Source organism: Ascaphus truei, chromosome 4 (genome assembly GCF_040206685.1).
Source record: "Ascaphus truei isolate aAscTru1 chromosome 4, aAscTru1.hap1, whole genome shotgun sequence".
NCBI classification, from domain to species: domain Eukaryota; kingdom Metazoa; phylum Chordata; class Amphibia; order Anura; family Ascaphidae; genus Ascaphus; species Ascaphus truei.
The window spans coordinates 36,041,132-36,058,994 of NC_134486.1; the positions used below are offsets into that span (position 1 = coordinate 36,041,132).

The 17,863-nt window shown below is 45.8% G+C and overlaps 1 protein-coding gene across 2 annotated transcripts in view; it reads left to right on the forward strand.

Moving 5' to 3' along the window:
* The window catches only part of RAB3GAP2 (RAB3 GTPase activating non-catalytic protein subunit 2), a 91,313-nt gene that overhangs the window by 72,112 nt on the left and 1,338 nt on the right, over nucleotides 1–17,863 (forward strand). For both annotated transcript variants that reach the window (XM_075595576.1, XM_075595577.1), the window contains 8 exons: nucleotides 457–523; nucleotides 1,028–1,098; nucleotides 4,637–4,672; nucleotides 5,150–5,224; nucleotides 7,031–7,249; nucleotides 10,734–10,823; nucleotides 12,069–12,287; nucleotides 13,183–13,341. In XM_075595576.1, coding sequence (XP_075451691.1) covers nucleotides 457–523; nucleotides 1,028–1,098; nucleotides 4,637–4,672; nucleotides 5,150–5,224; nucleotides 7,031–7,249; nucleotides 10,734–10,823; nucleotides 12,069–12,287; nucleotides 13,183–13,341 — 936 coding nt within the window. The remainder of the gene's footprint in view (nucleotides 1–456; nucleotides 524–1,027; nucleotides 1,099–4,636; nucleotides 4,673–5,149; nucleotides 5,225–7,030; nucleotides 7,250–10,733; nucleotides 10,824–12,068; nucleotides 12,288–13,182; nucleotides 13,342–17,863) is intronic.

Below are 17,863 nucleotides of genomic sequence, written 5' to 3' on the forward strand. Positions count from 1 at the left end.
TCGCCTTTACAATGTGCGTTCTTGCACCCGCTGGCGCCTTAACCCCGCCCCGTTTTGTTGGACCCGCCCCTCTTTCACACTGATTGGTTATGGCCTTTAAAATAGCGGCTGGTCCCGCTGTCCCACAGCAACGCGCCAACAGGAGCTAGAACGGTTGCTACATCGGCAAATGCAGAACAAGAAGGAACGGGCGCACCCCGGGAAAACCCGAATTCTCTGGCAGAAATTGTCAATTGTAATTCTTTTCTAAACTCCGATTTAACATGGAAAAAACTTGTTTTGGATTTTAAAATATAATGCACATTAGAAGTTATTGTACACTTTATGTGTAAATTAGTCTTATAAGGGACATTTTAGGCAGGCCCCATCCTATTCGTTTGTATTGACCCAAATTGAAGACATTGGAAAGTGCCGGTGTGTGGGTGGCTGTAATGCGCTGCTATGCTTTTCCACCAGGAAGCGCAGTTTCTTGTGAGGTCGGTGGATCACCTAAAGCGGATCGGTAACGCCCATGTGCAATTTGGTAAGTTTGAGGAAATAATGGGATGAGTTCGACCTTGGGGGATTCTGACCCAAAACGAATACAATTTTCAAGTGATAATTCTGGCTCAGAAGACTGAAATCCATGCTGATGCTGGGGGAGTGTAGGACTCCCTCCAAATGAGGCATTTGAAAGCTTTGCCAAACATGTGGACCACTGGCCGGGGGGACATCTTTTTCAGCTATTCACATCTAAAACAAAATGGCACTCGCACAGTATTTCCACACTTGTCTCACAGTACTGCAGAATGTAGTAATGAAGGAGGGAGAGGGAGTAGGGGGTATGGTACCTTTTATGGGACCAACAAGTAGTTGATATGTTACAAGCTTTCCAACCTCTCAAGGTGCTTCATCGGGTAACCCCCCCCCCTCCCCCGCCACCAGCTTGTCTCACACGTGGGGGTTGGGGGAGACCAAGAGTTATCTATGGTTATCTAATGAGTTGTATCTCTTCGCATTGAGGTTTTCTACCTCTTCTTTGTTTTAGGGCTCTCGCTTATGATGTGGAATACATTTATTATAAAACGTTTTTCTGCTGCTGCTTACTTAATGGACAAGGTGAGTACAGTGCGCAGGGGGGGGGGAGGGGGGGATAATCCGGCCGTCTGCTCACGTTTAGCCTGCTGGATTATCCGAACAAGAACTAAAATAGGTTGTCGAAATAAAAGATTGCATGTTACAATTAACTCCTTTTTTTAAACCCGTTACTAGGTTTATTTTGAAGTGAAACATGCTTAGATGACTTCTGTTTTCCTGGAGATGTATTTTCTCTGATTTAAGAGCTTTTGAATATACACATTTGACATTACAGCTGCAGTTCTGTGAGCTCCTGTGGCACGCCGATTAAACCACTTCAAAAGGAAATGACAGAATAATAGAAAGTGCTTTAAGTCGGCATCCCGCAGGTTGCTGTTGGAGGGCATTGTTCTGTGTCTGTGCCCACACTGGCCCCTACTTTGGGTGATTGATGATGGTGAAAAGTCTTCTGTTCCGTCCCGTGTGAAATTGGGTGAAAGGAAAATGTCCCGCTGAGGTGTGCGGATTTTGGCTCGCTGCGGTTTCTAACACTGTCTGAGAAGCTAGAGACTGCAAAGCTGGATGATGGGAAAGGCAAACATTTGTTTTACAATCCGGCAATATCAAGTAAAAGTAGAATCAACAATATAATTGTAATACTAGACTACATATACAAATAGCAATTAAACAATTAAAATCTCTGCAGAAGGCATGGCATGCTGTGACACCACTATGCTCTCAGGGGGCATGCTGTGACACCACTATGCTGTCAGGGGGCATGCTGTGACACCACTATGCTGTCAGGGGGCATGCTGTGACACCACTATACTGTCAGGGGGCATGCTGTGACACCCCTATGCTGTCAGGGGGCATGCTGTGACACCCCTATGCTGGCAGGGGGCATGCTGTGACACAACTATGCTGTCAGGGGGCATGCTGTGACACCACTATGCTAGCAGGGGGCATGCTGTGACACAACTATGCTGTCAGGGGGCATGCTGTGACACCCCTATGCTGGCAGGGGGCATGCTGTGACACAACTATGCTGGCAGGGGGCATGCTGTGACACCACTATGCTGGCAGGGGGCATGCTGTGACACAACTATGCTGTCAGGGGGCATGCTGTGACACAACTATGCTGTCAGGGGGCATGCTGTGACACCACTATGCTGACAGGGGGCATGCTGTGACACCACTATGCTGACAGGGGGCATGCTGTGACACCACTATGCTGATAGGGGGCATGCTGTGACACAACTATGCTGGCAGGGGGCATGCTGTGACACCACTATGCTGGCAGTGGGCATGCTGTGACACCCCTATGCTGGCAGGGGGCATGCTGTGACACCCCTGTGCTGGCAGGGGGCATGCTGTGAGACCCCTGTGCTGGCAGGGGGCATGCTGTGACACCCCTGTGCTGGCAGGGGGCATGCTGTGACACCCCTGTGCTGGCAGGGGGCATGCTGTGACACCCCTATGCTGGCAGGGGGGCATGCTGTGACACACCTATGCTGGCAGGGGGCATGCTGTGACACACCTATGCTGGCAGGGGGCATGCTGTGACACCCCTATGCTGGCAGGGGGGCATGCTGTGACACACCTATGCTGGCAGGGGGCATGCTGTGACACACCTATGCTGGCAGGGGGCATGCTGTGACACACCTATGCTGGCAGGGGGCATGATGTGACACCACTATGCTGACAGGGGGCATGCTGTGACACCACTATGCTGTCAGGGGGCATGCTGTGACACCCCTATGCTGGCAGGGGGCATGCTGTGACACCCCTATGCTGGCAGGGGGCATGCTGTAACACCTCTATGCTGGCAGGGGGCATGCTGTGACACCCCTATGCTGGCAGGGGGTATATGTGACACCCCTATGCTGGCAGGGGGCCTGCTGTGACACCCCTGTGCTGTCAGGGGGCATGCTGTGACACCCCTATGCTGGCAGGGGGCCTGCTGTGACACTCCTGTGCTGGCAGGGGGCATGCTGTGACACCCCTATGCTGGCAGGGGGCATGCTGTGACACCCCTATGCTGGCAGGCGGCCTGCTGTGACACCCCTGTGCTGGCAGGGGGCATGCTGTGACACCCCTATGCTGGCAGGGGGCATGCTGTGACACCTCTATGCTGGCAGGGGGCATGCTGTGACACCCGTGTGCTGGCAGGGGGCATGCTGTGACACCCCTATGCTGGCAGGGGGCCTGCTGTGACACCCCTGTGCTGGCAGGGGGCATGCTGTGACACCCCTATGCTGGCAGGGGGCATGCTGTGACACCTCTATGCTGGCAGGGGGCATGCTGTGACACCCCTGTGCTGGCAGGGGGCATGCTGTGACACACCTATGCTGGCAGGGGGCATGCTGTGACACCCCTGTGCTGGCAGGGGGCATGCTGTGACACACCTATACTGGCAGGGGGCATGCTGTGACACCCCTATGCTGGCAGGGGGCATGCTGTGACACCCCTGTGCTGGCAGGGGGCATGCTGTGACACCTCTATGCTGGCAGGGGGCATGCTGTGACACCCCTATGCTGGCAGGGGGCATGCTGTGACACCCCTGTGCTGGCAGGGGGCATGCTGTGACACCACTGTGCTGGCAGGGGGCATGCTGTGACACCACTGTGCTGGCAGTGGGCATGCTGTGACACCACTATGCTGGCAGGGGGCATGCTGTGACACCCCTGTGCTGGCAGGGGGCATGCTGTGACACACCTGTGCTGGCAGGGGGCATGCTCTGACACACCTATGCTGGCAGGGGGCATGCTGTGACACCCCTATGCTGACAGGGGGCATGCTGTGACACACCTATGCTGGCAGGGGGCATGCTGTGACACCCCTATGCTGACAGGGGGCATGCTGTGACACCCCTATGCTGACAGGGGGTATGCTGTGACACACCTATGCTGGCAGGGGGCATGCTGTGACACACCTATGCTGGCAGGGGGCACGCTGTGACACCCCTATGCTGACAGGGGGCATGCTGTGACACACCTATGCTGGCAGGGGGCATGCTGTGACACTGCTATGCTGACAGGGGGCATGCTGTGACACTCCTATGCTGACAGGGGGTATGCTGTGACACACCCCTGCTGGCAGGGTGCATGCTGTGATACCCCTATGCTGACAGGAGGTATGCTGTGACACCCCTATGCTGACAGGGGGCATGAATCTCCTTGCAGCTCTGCAAAGCATTGAAGGCTTTTCTCGAAGAATAGGGTTTGGGCACTACCTAGAAAATGTATTACTGGGGGCTTGAATAGGCTGAATAGTACAGCAAGTGTTCATTTCCTCTAATTACACTGTAATTATTGTAAAGCAGCCATGACGCTAGCTGTTTTCGTCAGCGTATATACTGTTGACAATTTCTTGTATATAGAATGCAACCTAAGAACTCTCTTAGGATAAGTATTTTGTGTACTCGTTTAAATCCCTTTATGGCTGAGGAGATCTCCAATGGTTGGCATTTACTGCAAAGGTATTCAAATCAAATAAGTGGGGTACATGTATTAAGAGCTGCAGATGAATAGCTATACAGTACCTGTCACGTGGATAATGTTGAAATGTTTGTGTTTTAAAGGTTGGGAAAGCCCCAAAGGACAGGTTGTGCAGACGGGTAGGTATCATGCTTTTCTCGTAGATAACAGTATGTTTCAGAAGTTTCTTTGTCTTTTCTCTCCATATCATATTGTCCTTTTTTAAATTCTCATTGTCCTCATTAATAAACTATCATTACAAATGAACTCACATTTAATTCTACTGCCCCGGGAATCCCCATGTGAGCAAATGCTGCCTACCTTGAAGTTATAACACTGTAATAAATCAATTCATGACCGTGGTTCTCAACTCCAGCCCTCAAGACCCCCCCGACAGGTTAGGGTTTAAGTCGAAGACTGAGCCACTGACTGGGCCACCTGTGCTGAAGCAGGGATATCCTTAAAACCTGACCTGTTGGGGGTCTTGAAGACTAGAGTTGAGCCGTCTGGATCTATGGCAACCCACGCTGGTCTCATTTTGTCTTTCTTTGTAACCTTGATCGCTTGACCAACAACCGCAACAAATGTCCTTTCCTTTCCCATGTTGCCACTGGCAGGATGTAGGGATGAGCGATACGGCAATGACTTCGTTCCTTGGAAGTTGCTCAGATCTCATGCAGACTTTGATGGAGGTAACTAGTATATTCCTGTATCGTAGTTTTGAACCAACGTCATTATTTTAATGTTGTCAGATCCATATGGAAAGAAGAATGAGGAGAAATCTTTGCTGATTTATTAAACCAAATGTAAAGCCATACTCTGCAAATTACTCGCTAATAATGATCGGCTGGGAGGAGCGTTAAGCAACTTTAGAATCCAAAAGCAGGGTGCAGTTAAATAGTCACACAAGTCCCAAACGATATATACATGACAACTCGTCCCCGTGATGTGGAGCATAAATTCACAGAAGAGACTAAAATTGTTAAAAGTAATCCTTTTATTCATCATTTAATAAGATCATGGTATAGGGCATCTATACCAACTGCTTGAACAGCATGGTGCCTGCAGGGGACACCCGCAGACCATGTTACACTCTTAAATAGACATTTCAGTTAACGATTTAACGAAACACTTAATCTGAAAAGGCAAACACAATGTGTCTGTAAATGTAACGCAGAAGGACTCATTGCCCTCAATTCTTCAATCCAGAAGAGTTCACAACGCCGTCTTTTGCCAATCAACTCCTCTCACAGGTTTCCGTACCTGCTCATTCCCAATGAATGTAGGCACTGACATGGAGGGTTGTTCTGCCTCTTTACAATGTGTTGCCATCACATTTATTTCATCCCTGTACTTTATAGCAGTTCTGCGTTGGATCTTGTGGCACTCGAATGGTATGTCAGCATAAAATGTGTACTGTATGTGTGTGTGTGTGTGTGTGTGTGTGTGTGTGTGTGTGTGTGTGTGTGTGTGTGTATCCCCTCTAAAAGAACAATTAATGAAGGTATTAATTTGAAGATATGCTCCTGTATAAAGATTGTGTATCGTACGTGTGTTGGGTTAGGCAGCCAATCCTTCTGCTTGTATATCGTTATGCATATATCTCTGTGTTTTTGTTGTTACATGTTCCTGTTGTACTAGATGTTTTTCAGCCAATCTTTTAAAACCCCCATCAGTAATAGAATAAGTGGTAGTAAAATGGAACTTGAAATTGGCTTTCAGATTCTTTGGTAAAGAACTTTTCCATAATGCAGACTGAATACTGTTTGAAAGGATAACCCAGATTTTAAACTTTCCGATCTGGTGTATTTGTTCTGTAATTCATCTTCCAAAGCACAAATCCTATGTAATCTGGACAATTGTCCTCACAGGATATTTTTTATAAGATGTCCTGGATGAAATGATTTAAAATGTAACATGGCAACTATAGTATATCAACTACATACTGGTAACCGCCATTAGTCCCTGATCGTGTGTAGACACATGCACTCATTAGAGAATGTAAAAGTCTGCATAGTTTGTATACTAGATAGACATGCTTATGATTACAGGATACAGTAGGGTATAGGACTGACTGAATGTTTTGTTGGCTAAAAAGCAACATCAAGGACACTTTTCCAATGCGTTGTCCGTCGGAGAATATGTATTATTACTTTTTTCCTGTCAAGTTAGACTCCTCAAAGAGTACGTCCTCATTGATTTATCGGTCTCTCTAATGGAAACATTCCAGCATTATCTTGCATTTTGAAGTATTTGCTTAAGTGAAATTAAATTGCAAACACCTCTATTACGTCTAATGTAATATAGAACTGTTAAATGCTTTAAAACGTCAAATTCCATATCCTGAAGCTACATTCAGCTCTGTAAGTAGTGCAAACAAATCCCTGTCTCTGTAATGGTTTCCTCTGTTTTTCTGCAGACTGTTAACAAGGAATGGAGTGAATAAGAATGTATGCATTTGTGAGGGTCTTTAATGTGTCCCCTCTTTACCGTGTAAGGCTGATGTTCGCAGTGACGAGATGCAGGCACCGTTGCTGGAAGCAGAAGATGCGTGGGTGTCGGTGGAAGGACCCAGCTCTATTGTGGAGCTGGCGCTTGAGCAGAAGCACATCCACTATCCCCTGGGGGAGCATCACTTTGTACTCTGTGCCATCTTGTTTGCAATCATGAGGTTTTCCCTCAAATCTGTTAAACCTCTTGCTCTTTTTGACAATAAGGTGGGTGTTCGCTATTTGCCAACTCTTCTGTATCTTATTTTTTGTGCAGCATCGTTATAACCTTTTCAATTCCAAGTTCTTTAAAACGGAGTCTGCATTACAACAATGACAAAGCGTTGCAAGAGATCCCCCAGCAACCAAATAATAAAAAATAGTTCTCTTGATCATTAGGAATTTTACAAAGGGAAAAGGGGCCAATATTGGGGAACTATGCTGCATCATAATCTAAAATGACTGCATTACTGCATTTTTGAGGTTATCTATTTTCTGCAATAATCTGAGTGGAATATACATCAAAGCGGCCTTACATATAAGTAAAAAAAAATGTTTACCAGCCTTCCCCTGCTTACCTTTAGTTGTTGTTTCATTATTACTATTATCTGTACTGTATGTGTCTCTCACACTCCACCCTCTACCCCTCCCTATCCCACGCCCCTCTCCCCCGTCTTGCACAGTCCACCCTGTACCCCTCACACTCAACTCACTCCTCTCTCACACTCCACCCTCTCCCCCTCACATGCCACTCTCCCTGTCTCTCTCACCACCCTCTCCCCCTCACACTCCATTATCCCCCATCTCTCACACTCCACCCTCTACCCCTCACACTCCATTATCCCACGCCTCTCCCCCGTCTTGCACAGTCCACCCTGTACCCCTCAGACTCCACTCACTCCCCCTCTCTCACACTCCACCATCTCTCTCACATGCCACTCTCCCTGTCTATCACACCACCCTCTCCCCCTCACACTCCACTCCTCACACGCCACCCTCCCCCATCTCTCACACTCCACCCTGTAACACTCACACTCCATCCTCTACTCTTCACCCGCTCTCTTACTTACACTCCACTCTCTCTATCTACATCCCCCCCCCCTTCTTGTTCTCGCTCTGTATGACACTAGCCCCTCTTCCTTCATCCCTCCTCCTCGGGGCCATACCAGTAACGCAGAGGAGTGCAATATTTAGACGCTGGCAGAGGGAGGCCCACCCAGGCTGCCAATAGCGAAAGTTGGGCCCGACGTTTGGCAGGTCATAACTTCCTGTTTAGAACCATGGGGGCCGGCTCCCTCCACTGCCGAGCCCTGGACAGCTGTCCCTGTAATCCCCCTGTCAGCCAGTAACTCGCTTGGCATAGATGGGCACATGCCCGTTGCTGCAAAAACAGCACCAGAGAGAGAATCACTTTGATGGCAGCAGATTGATCAGTGCATTCACTCCCATTGCCGTCGCTTTACTCCCGATCTTGCCCTAGTTCTGCTCCCGGGAGACTGATCGCTCCCTTCATTGGAAGGTGGCGTCATGCTTTGGAAAGAAGTCATGAAGAGTTTGACGTGCCATTCAGCATTTCTTTTCTGGGTTACCCAAACCTTTTTCATTAGTTACGTGTTTTTAAAAACATGAAGTATGATTTACTAAGGATAAGGAGACAATATCTCGTGTATAGGTTCAGTGTTGGGTCTGGCTACACATTCCTTTGCTATGTAGAAGAAACGACAGAGAAGCCCAATGCTACATCCAACATGACAAAAATACACAGTAAAATACTTATATATTCTCTTAAAAAAGGGTCATATAGTTTAACCCTTTGGCCAAAGCGGTGTAAGCTTGCGAGCCACGACAAGGCAGACCCAGTTCGCAAGTCCTAACACTACCAGATACAATACTAATATACCTCTATTAGGATTAAAATTCTCATTTACCTCTATTAGCAGGGAGACAAAAAACAACATTGGATCTATATCCAGTAAAATGAAAGGACCTACTAACTTGGGAAGTGGGGAGGGGCGGGCTTAAAATAAATAAATAAATAAAATATGTAGAAGAAAGCCAAAGAACTGAGCTTATCTTTAAATACCACAAACGCAGAAGATGTAATCGTTTTAGTAAAGTTCTTGAAACTAAACAACACATTTGGATATATCCTAAACGTTATCACATGATTTAAAAATAAAATAATACACCTATTATGTTGCAGGCTGGAGATCTCTTCATTTATTTAATGTTTTGTCTCCAGCCAGTTGCATGTTTCATGTTAATCTAATTATCCTATAACCGTTAACTGTTGACCCATGGTACCCCCATGTGCTACCTGTATTTGGACCCAGCATCTCATGTTGAACGCGGTCTTTTTTTTTCTTAACTGCATCCAGCCCTTCAAAGTCACGATAATTGATGAATAATAGCAATCTTCAATGTGTTATTAATTTACTGACGTTTATAAGGGTGGGACGGTTCGGTAGCTCCGTCAGGACAGTAATAATCTGTTGGCATCTACAGACCACTGTTTCTTTGAGAAGTGGGTTTGCTCAAGGTTAAGAGTGTAAAACGCAGGAATTATCGGATGATTCAGCAGAGCGCCGTCACACGCCACTTCCCAGTACATTTTTTTGGCTTGTGTCTGCCTCGTAGTTCTTGGCATTGAAGTTGAGCGGATTGTTTTGGCTAATTATCTGATGTGTTTATCTACAGGTCTATTCATCCATTTTTCAAGCGTGCAATATTCAGCTATTTTTTTGAAACGTGAATTAACTGTTCCGTCTGCTGGTTAAATATTATTTTTGTTAACCAGTTTTTTGTCACATAGTTAGAAAGGGGGGGATCTCGCGTTAAACCGTGTTCATTTCACAACCAGGAAGTAGCCGGCGGTACCTTCTCGGGATCCCCGGGGTTCAGCTCCAGGGACCCCCTGGCTTCCCACCTACATGAACAAAAAGGATTGTTCACAAATGACTTAGGTGCCCCATTAGACCTTTTTATGGCAGGGATATCACAAGTAAGAGGTTTGGCACTGCTGCGGATATGTTTATTTGTACGAGCCCTTTAAAAGTTCCCGTTTATATATTTGATAAAGATTGTGACGGCTTGTGCATGTGTTTTCTAACACAAATGTTTTGCTTTTTGTTTTCACGATTAGCTTATGAAACTACTAGATGTTTTGATTCGTTTTGGTTTTAGTTTGGTTTCGTTGTGCCTGTTATCCTCTTACCTGTTACAGACGGCAGACTTTATTAGAACCAGGGCAGACTGAGGTCTTGGCGTTCTAGGAAGCCTCGCGCTTTATCGTTAGCCTTTCACTGCTAGACTGGCTTTGGTGAGACACAAATATTTTGGCTGGTGCATACTTTTTAAAAGCCTTGTGCAGTCCACAGTGATCTTTATCTATTTACCATGTAATAGTTTAAAATTGAATATATTGCTGTTCAATTATTGTATAGAATTTGCTGGTGAATTTTTATATATATATATCTTCAAACTATTTATGACATTAAACCTGAACGGTTTGTTTTCCTGAGGGACTTTCTCTTATAGGTGATCCTGTAAATTACAGGTTAATGGTGCCAATAGATTGAACATCTTTGCAATGATTGCATTGTTGGGTTATCTTTGTCATAGATGGTACAGCGTCGGGTGTTTTAATGACCTGACCATTAAATATCTGAACACAAATTGTAATATTTATTCTTTTTTTCACTTCCTAATTCAGGGAAAAAATGCATTCTTCAAAGATCTGACATCAATTCAGCTCCTGCCAAGTGGAATTATGGACCCAAGTATTGTAAGCCTTAGGCAACAAGTAAGGTTTGTTTGTATTTCTGAATGGGTTAACCCACTGTTACAACACATTCATGCTGTCAGGCCAGTAGCCATTCTATGATCGATTATAGCAAAATACGGTGAGCTTGTCCGTGTGAGCCGTCAGTTGGTCAGAGCAGCTGATAGCACTATGGTTCCTCTCCAGGCACTTTGGCAACTCAGTGAACTTAATGCGTTTCACCTTACAATGGCTTCCCCAGGGATCCATAGCAGTCCAGTCCCCACAAAGTTTATATACCCCTTTTCCCCCCCTTCATTGGTGTTGTCATGGCGCATGTGCAACTTATCAGCCATGGTCTGATTAATACATTGCATACATTTGTATCTTGTATTCAGGGTATACTGTAGGGAAAGTAACACTTGGAGCTGACATGTATGTAGAAAGTTTATATTGTCTATCTAGACCGTTATTAAATAGTTGTATAAAGCTATAGATTAATGATTTTATATATCTCATACATACATCAATATCCAAGTATTGTAGAAAATTAAGCTCTTAAACTCATTCAAACATATTTTTATTTCTGAATTTTTAAAAAATATATAAAATGTATGTGTAATATGATAGGTCTGTGTATATATAAAAATATAACACATTCTCACAGAAAAGGATACGGTTAATGTATACTTATAGAAACGTATTCACATCATGAAATTTTGATTAAAAAAATGGTGGAACTGGAAACATTTCTAAAAGCTCATTGGAATGCACATCTTTAGTGAAAATGTATATATCCCAAGAAAGGGAAATATTTTTAACTAAAAAACCTGATATAAAATTGTTCTCTCCAAAAGAAAACACGTCAAACCCACCACACTGTATTCTTGATGTCCAATTCAAAAAGGTCTATTTCTGCACTGAGGCCAGGTGGTGTCATCGTATTAAGCTTGTGTATCCAAAATGTTTCTAATTGAGAAGCCTTTTTGGTTCTGTCCCCCTCTTCAGTTTTGCATCACACTCTCTATACCTGTGTATCTTACAGCCATGTGTTTTAGAAAAAATATTGGATACCAGATGTGTACCTAGACCTATTCTGACGTTGAGACGCTTTAACCCACACGTGGGGTCTCTTAAGAACAGCTTTCAAAATGCTGATACCATAGTAGCTCTGCTAAACCATGTCATTGTAGAACTTGCATACAAGTTACAGATGACAAAGTTATGTTTGAACATTAGTTGTGAGTTCATGTCAACAGTGACCTGTCTTGTCATTCTGCACCCAAGTTCTTACTAAAGGTTGTTAGCACAGCGGTCCAGACACTGTTTCAAGCTCAGAATCCTGCAGTGGAAGACGAGATTCCTCCGGAATTCCCAACGAAGCAGGTGGATTGGCCAGTGTTGGCTGTAGAGCTGGCCCAACAGCTTCAAGTGAATGAAGATACAATAAAAAGACATTATGCTTGTGAGCTGTATAACTATGGTTTCGACCACCTTGCAGAAGAGGTAACTATTTCAAAAAATGAAATGCAGTACCATAGAAACTTAAACTAAAAAGTAGTGAAACCTGGCACACAAACGTATAATGGAACAAATACAGACCGATAGTTGTGGTGCCTTCAGCAAAAGTCAGGAGTCTTCTGAGAGCCTGACCGAATCGACCATGGACCTTTTTATCAAGGTATTCCTTGATAAATGTCCTTTTGCAGAATCGAAACATGGGTTTTGTATGGCGATTTTACATTGCATGTAATAAATGATTTTTTGGGAGTGCCCAGCTGCCTGCTGTATTTTCCATAGAAAGTAAAAACATAACTTCATATGCAAGCACGTTCAAAAGAAAAAATTGCCTCCACCTTGTTGGACCGTCTGCGCCTGCTTCACCTTCTGACCTTTAGCAGGGATTTGCAGTTGCAGCCACCATTATCCGATCACTTGCCTTGGAAAATCTGGGGCAATCTCACAGCAAATGCCTCAACATTTCTGTGAGATTCCTAATGGCCCATTGGATTAACACAGTGGGGGGTCCCTGCAGTCTCATTCAAACTGTGAGATGCCGTAGTTTTTACCCAGGCAAGTGATCGGATACTGGTGGCTGCATCTGTATGAGGCGTGTGAGATCCTAGTAAGGTACTATATTACAATTTTGGATTGCCATGCCTAGTTCTTATGTAATGCTACTTACTCGGCTAACTGCTACTTTCAAGGCTTAAGCAACAATATTTTAGCATACACGACTTTTGCTGCAGAAGTTTGACTATTAGTTGTAGAGTAGGTTTGTAGTTGTTCTGGAGATATATACATGCCTTGCAACCTTGTGCACAACATAGAGATCGAGATTAACCAAAGCAATGTCCATCTGCAATGATCCGTTGACTATCTCATGTTGTCTTTTTGTCAGGCCATTCTACAAGTGCTTGACAAAGAAGTGCTTGCATCTCAGATGCTTGTTCTCACCGGGCAGAGGATGGCTTACGCTTTACTTCATACACAAACAAAGGAAGGTATGGAGCTACTTGCTAAGCTTCCACCAACACTCTGCACATGGATCAAAGCGATGGTGAGTATCACAAGGGAACAGGAATTGCTGCTAATTTGTGTTTTATAAAAAAATAAAACACCTGTCAGAGTAGTATATAGGTAAACATTCCATTATCCCCCTACATATTAAAGGTGGTCCGAGGCCATGAAAACTATATCTATACACTTTGAGACACCAAATCAGCCTAACATGAACCACCATTCACACTTTCACCCACTTCTCTAAAGAGCCCCCCTGGCAAGCCTACGGTTAATACATGCAGGAAGGCTCGAAGGGAAATGTCCAAATGTAATTACTAACAGAATAATGACCCGGTAAAAAACACCTCAATTGCAATAATTTGCAGGGTTGGGAAAATCCAAGTTAGCCGTTTTGTATGGTTTTCAGATGTGACAGATTAGTCATTGTTGGACCGCACACTGCATGATGTGTGCAGGCAGCGTGGCGGTCACTCACTGTCTAAGTCTGTAAACCAGCAGCCCACAATGCCTTGCGTTGTTGGTCCGCTCAATGAAGCTGTAGCGAAAGAAACAAGGCATGGCGGGGCGCTGGTGTAGAGGCTCCGGTGGCGAGTGACAGCCAGAGGATGCCCGCCCATGCCCTGCAGTAATATGTCAAACCTGAAAAGGTCCTGCGTCTCAAGGGCCAATAGGAATCTGCGGTGACACCTGTCATGGCTTCCTATTGGCCTGGGTGACGTGCAACCTTTAAACATGCATGACATACAGGCAGCACCTTTTTGGAGATAAGTGTCTTGGGAAGCAGGGGGTCCCCGGAGCTGAAATTAATGTGCTTCATCTCTGACGAAGACCCCCTGCTTACCACCTACAGTAGTGAGGTTGATGTAAAAAAAAAAAAGTTGTGTGTGATGAGCACGCGCATTTTAAGTGAAACTTCTTTGTCTTCGGTCACTGTTTTGTCAGAGATATTGTATTTGTGGTGGTGATATTTTTAATTAAAATTCAAAACAATGTCAGGGAAAACGGAAAGAAGTTTGACTTAGAAAGCGCGTGCTCGGCACACACCTCTGTTTTAGCTATTTGCACTTACTGTATATAGTTGTGTATGTGTGCGTGCGTATGCGCCTCTCCTAAGTGCCGAGTCCGGTCGCCACTGTGCATGTGCGCGAGAATCCAGCTGCCACTGCGCATGTGCGCGAGACCCGCCCGGCAGTGGTTTTAACCTCCATGCGGCCTGAAATGGTGGTTTTGTGCGCATACGCAAGAGCGACAGGCGCGCACCCATTAAGATGCCCGCGTTACGGGTTTTCGTTACAAGTTAAGGATTTTTTCCCCATGAACACCCTGTAGGCGCCAGCAAAGAAGTTTCACTTCAAAAAAATGTTTTTACAGCAAGGCTCCTTTTAATATGTATGTATTTTATGTTTTGTTCTTGTCTCACATTGTACTGCTCTGCAGAATATGTTGGCACCACATTAAAAGATAACAGCATTCACTTGTAAAAATAGATACTTATATTGCAGCCTTGGTGTATATGAGTAGAAGGTTCCCTTTCCAAAAATAGAATAATCAATCAAAGCCTTAATTCATATTAAGTCCTAGTAGTTTGTGCTTTACAATCTTGGCCACAGTCATGTGACGTAACGTAGTGAAAAAACATTGCAAAGTAAATGATTAGACTGTGGGCCATGAAGTATGGCGGCAGTGTCTGCTAGCACAAGAAGAGGGGGGACTATCCCAAGGAAAGGCAGGATTAACATACATCAGGATCATACAGCTCAGCAATACTGTACTTTATTAATTACAATAAAAGTAATATATATTCATATAAAGGGATAGCAGGGATTTCTTTCCTCTTAGATTTTCACAAGCAAGGTTTGAGTCTTGCTTTGTATTGTGATTCATGTAGGGAGAAGTTACATAAACCCCATTACAGCAAAAGATGTATGGTTAATTGGCACCTTATGTCAGTGATGAGCAACATCACATACGTCAAGGGCCGCAGGTGCAGCCCGTTAAACCCCCAAAAGGGCTGCGGCGAATCCTTAACCTCAATAAGGTGTTAAAATGACACATTCCCCTCTCCCAGACCCCCATCGCCCTCTGCAGTCGCACCCCTCTGGGACAGTAATGTGTACCAGTCAGCGCTGCCTTCCTCTGATGCTTGGCTGGCTGACCCTTGATCAAGCTGGCAGCACACTCTTTCCTTCCACCTCTTTAAAGGACAGGACACATGGCTGCCACGCGCTCCTTCCTTCCCTCTGTGACCCCAACCGCGCACCCCCTCCCTCCCTGACGTTTTCACATGGCCCCATCTGTGCTTCTCCTGGATCTTCAAAGACGACGCAATGGCCGGCGCCTGTGTAATAGGGCCGTTGGAGAGGAAGTAGTATGTTGGGGGCCCCAGGAAAAGCCGCCTGTTACCCACCAGTGCCTTAAATCCTTAGCTACACCAGGAAAAAAAGACACTGTAGAGATAACTTAGCATAGAAACATTCACAATATGTAGGATATTTATTTAAAATAGTACTATCCAATATGAATTACAGGCATACCCCGGTTTAAGGACACTCACTTTAAGTACACTCGCGATTAAGGACATATCGCCCAATAGGCAAACGGCAGCTCACGCATGCGCCTGTCAGCACATCCTGAACAGCAACACCGGCTCCCTACCTGTACCGAAGCTGTGCGCAAGCGGGGAGAATATAGAGCCTGTTACACATGTGTTATTTACATCAGTTATGCACGTATATGACGATTGCAGTACAGTACATGCATCGATAAATGGGAAAATGGTAAAGTGAAGCTCTAAGTACATTTTCGCTTTACATACATGCTCTGGTCCCATTGCGTACGTTAATGCGGGGTATGCCTGTATTGTACAGTTGTTACACCTCCCGCTTTCCCTTGGATGTGGATGACTTATTCATTATTTAGATATGGAAATAAGGATTATGTAATGTTATCTTCTTAACTTAATCTAGGTCATGGGGTGGCCAACAGGACAGGCTTTAAGGATATCCCTTGAGGACTAGAGTTGGCCACCCCTGCGCTAGCTAGCTTAACAAATGGGAGAGTCCATGCCCCAAATGACTAAATCTGTTTTCTATATATGTTGCCCTGAAACGTTATTGGTTACTTTTTGTCCACCCAGTTTCCTTAAATAGCTTATATTTCTGCAGCCAGCTTTGTGCTGTTTTATTAGTGTGCCACATACATCCTCTTGTTTCTATGCAAGACTTAGGTCTTCACTAAAGAAGTCACAAACAGATGAATCCCCAGACCAAAGAATGGACTTTTGATTAAGTTGGGTGTGGGAACAAAGATATTCTGGAGCCCCAGGGTTATGTGCAGGATATAAATGAAGTCAGATAGCTGAACTTATCCTTTTTTAAAAGCACAAAAAGTCCTTTTGTCTTTTCTAAACTTTATTGCGGGAGTCACAGAAATAAAAGGTGCTTGTAGATGTTATAGCGTGGGTAGAGAGTGCTTCTCTAAGGTTACGGCCCCGCTCCCTCCGTCAGCGTGCCCGCACTGCAGACAGACGGGGCGCTGACATACACAGACCGCGATATGCGGTCTGTAGGGAGCCGGAGCGGGAGGTGGGCGGGAGTGGGAGGCTTGACAGGGAGGGGGGGCGTGGCTTGAGCGGAGGGACCCGCTACTCTTCCCCCCCGCCCTCCCTCCACGGGCTCGGGCTGGAGCTGCTGATGGTAAGCAACACACACACACACACACACACACACACACACACTCATACACACACGCAGGCACTCTCTCACACACACACACACGCAGGCACTCATATACACACACACACACGCACACACATACACACATACACACACACGCACACAGGCAGGCACTCACGCACTCAGGCACACACACACACACACACACACACACACACACATAAACACAGACAGGCACTCACGCTGCTTTCACTCCACACTCCTCCCCACTCCCCGAAGCCTCTCCTCCTCCCGAAGCCTCCCCTCCTCATTGGCTCACAGCCACACTACGTGACGCGTCAACGCTAGGGATCACCATTCTCTTGTATCCCGTAGCGGCTGACGCGTCACAGCGTGTAGTAAGCTGTGCAGCCAGGGGGGACCGGCTCCGCAGGATTCCCCTGCTGGTGGGGAACTCGCGTGTGGCCGCCCGCGCCGCCGGGCGCACCGGGTCCCAGGCCTAAGTGAAGGTGCTTTGTAGTAGAGGGAAGGTCAAACGAATTACTATTGCAAGGGAGTAGGTTAGAATAGAAGTATTCACTCAGCCTGCATGGATGAAGAGGAAATGTGTAATTTTTGTCACACAGGAAAAGTGACCGGACTGTGCTAACTGTGAACACAGACAGGGGAGTATGGAAGAATCCAATTAGCCAGGGAGATTAAAAAGGTTGTCAGGGCAACCAGCTATGGGCAGTCTGCAGAGGGAAATGTATCTAAAATGTAGCATTTTCACATGCACTGGGAGTTAGACAGGGAAAGCTTACATCCAAAATGGAAAAGGCTGGCAGTCAAAACTGCAAAGGGAAAATAGAAAAATAAACAGTCCTGTTCCAGGACACAAGTGTT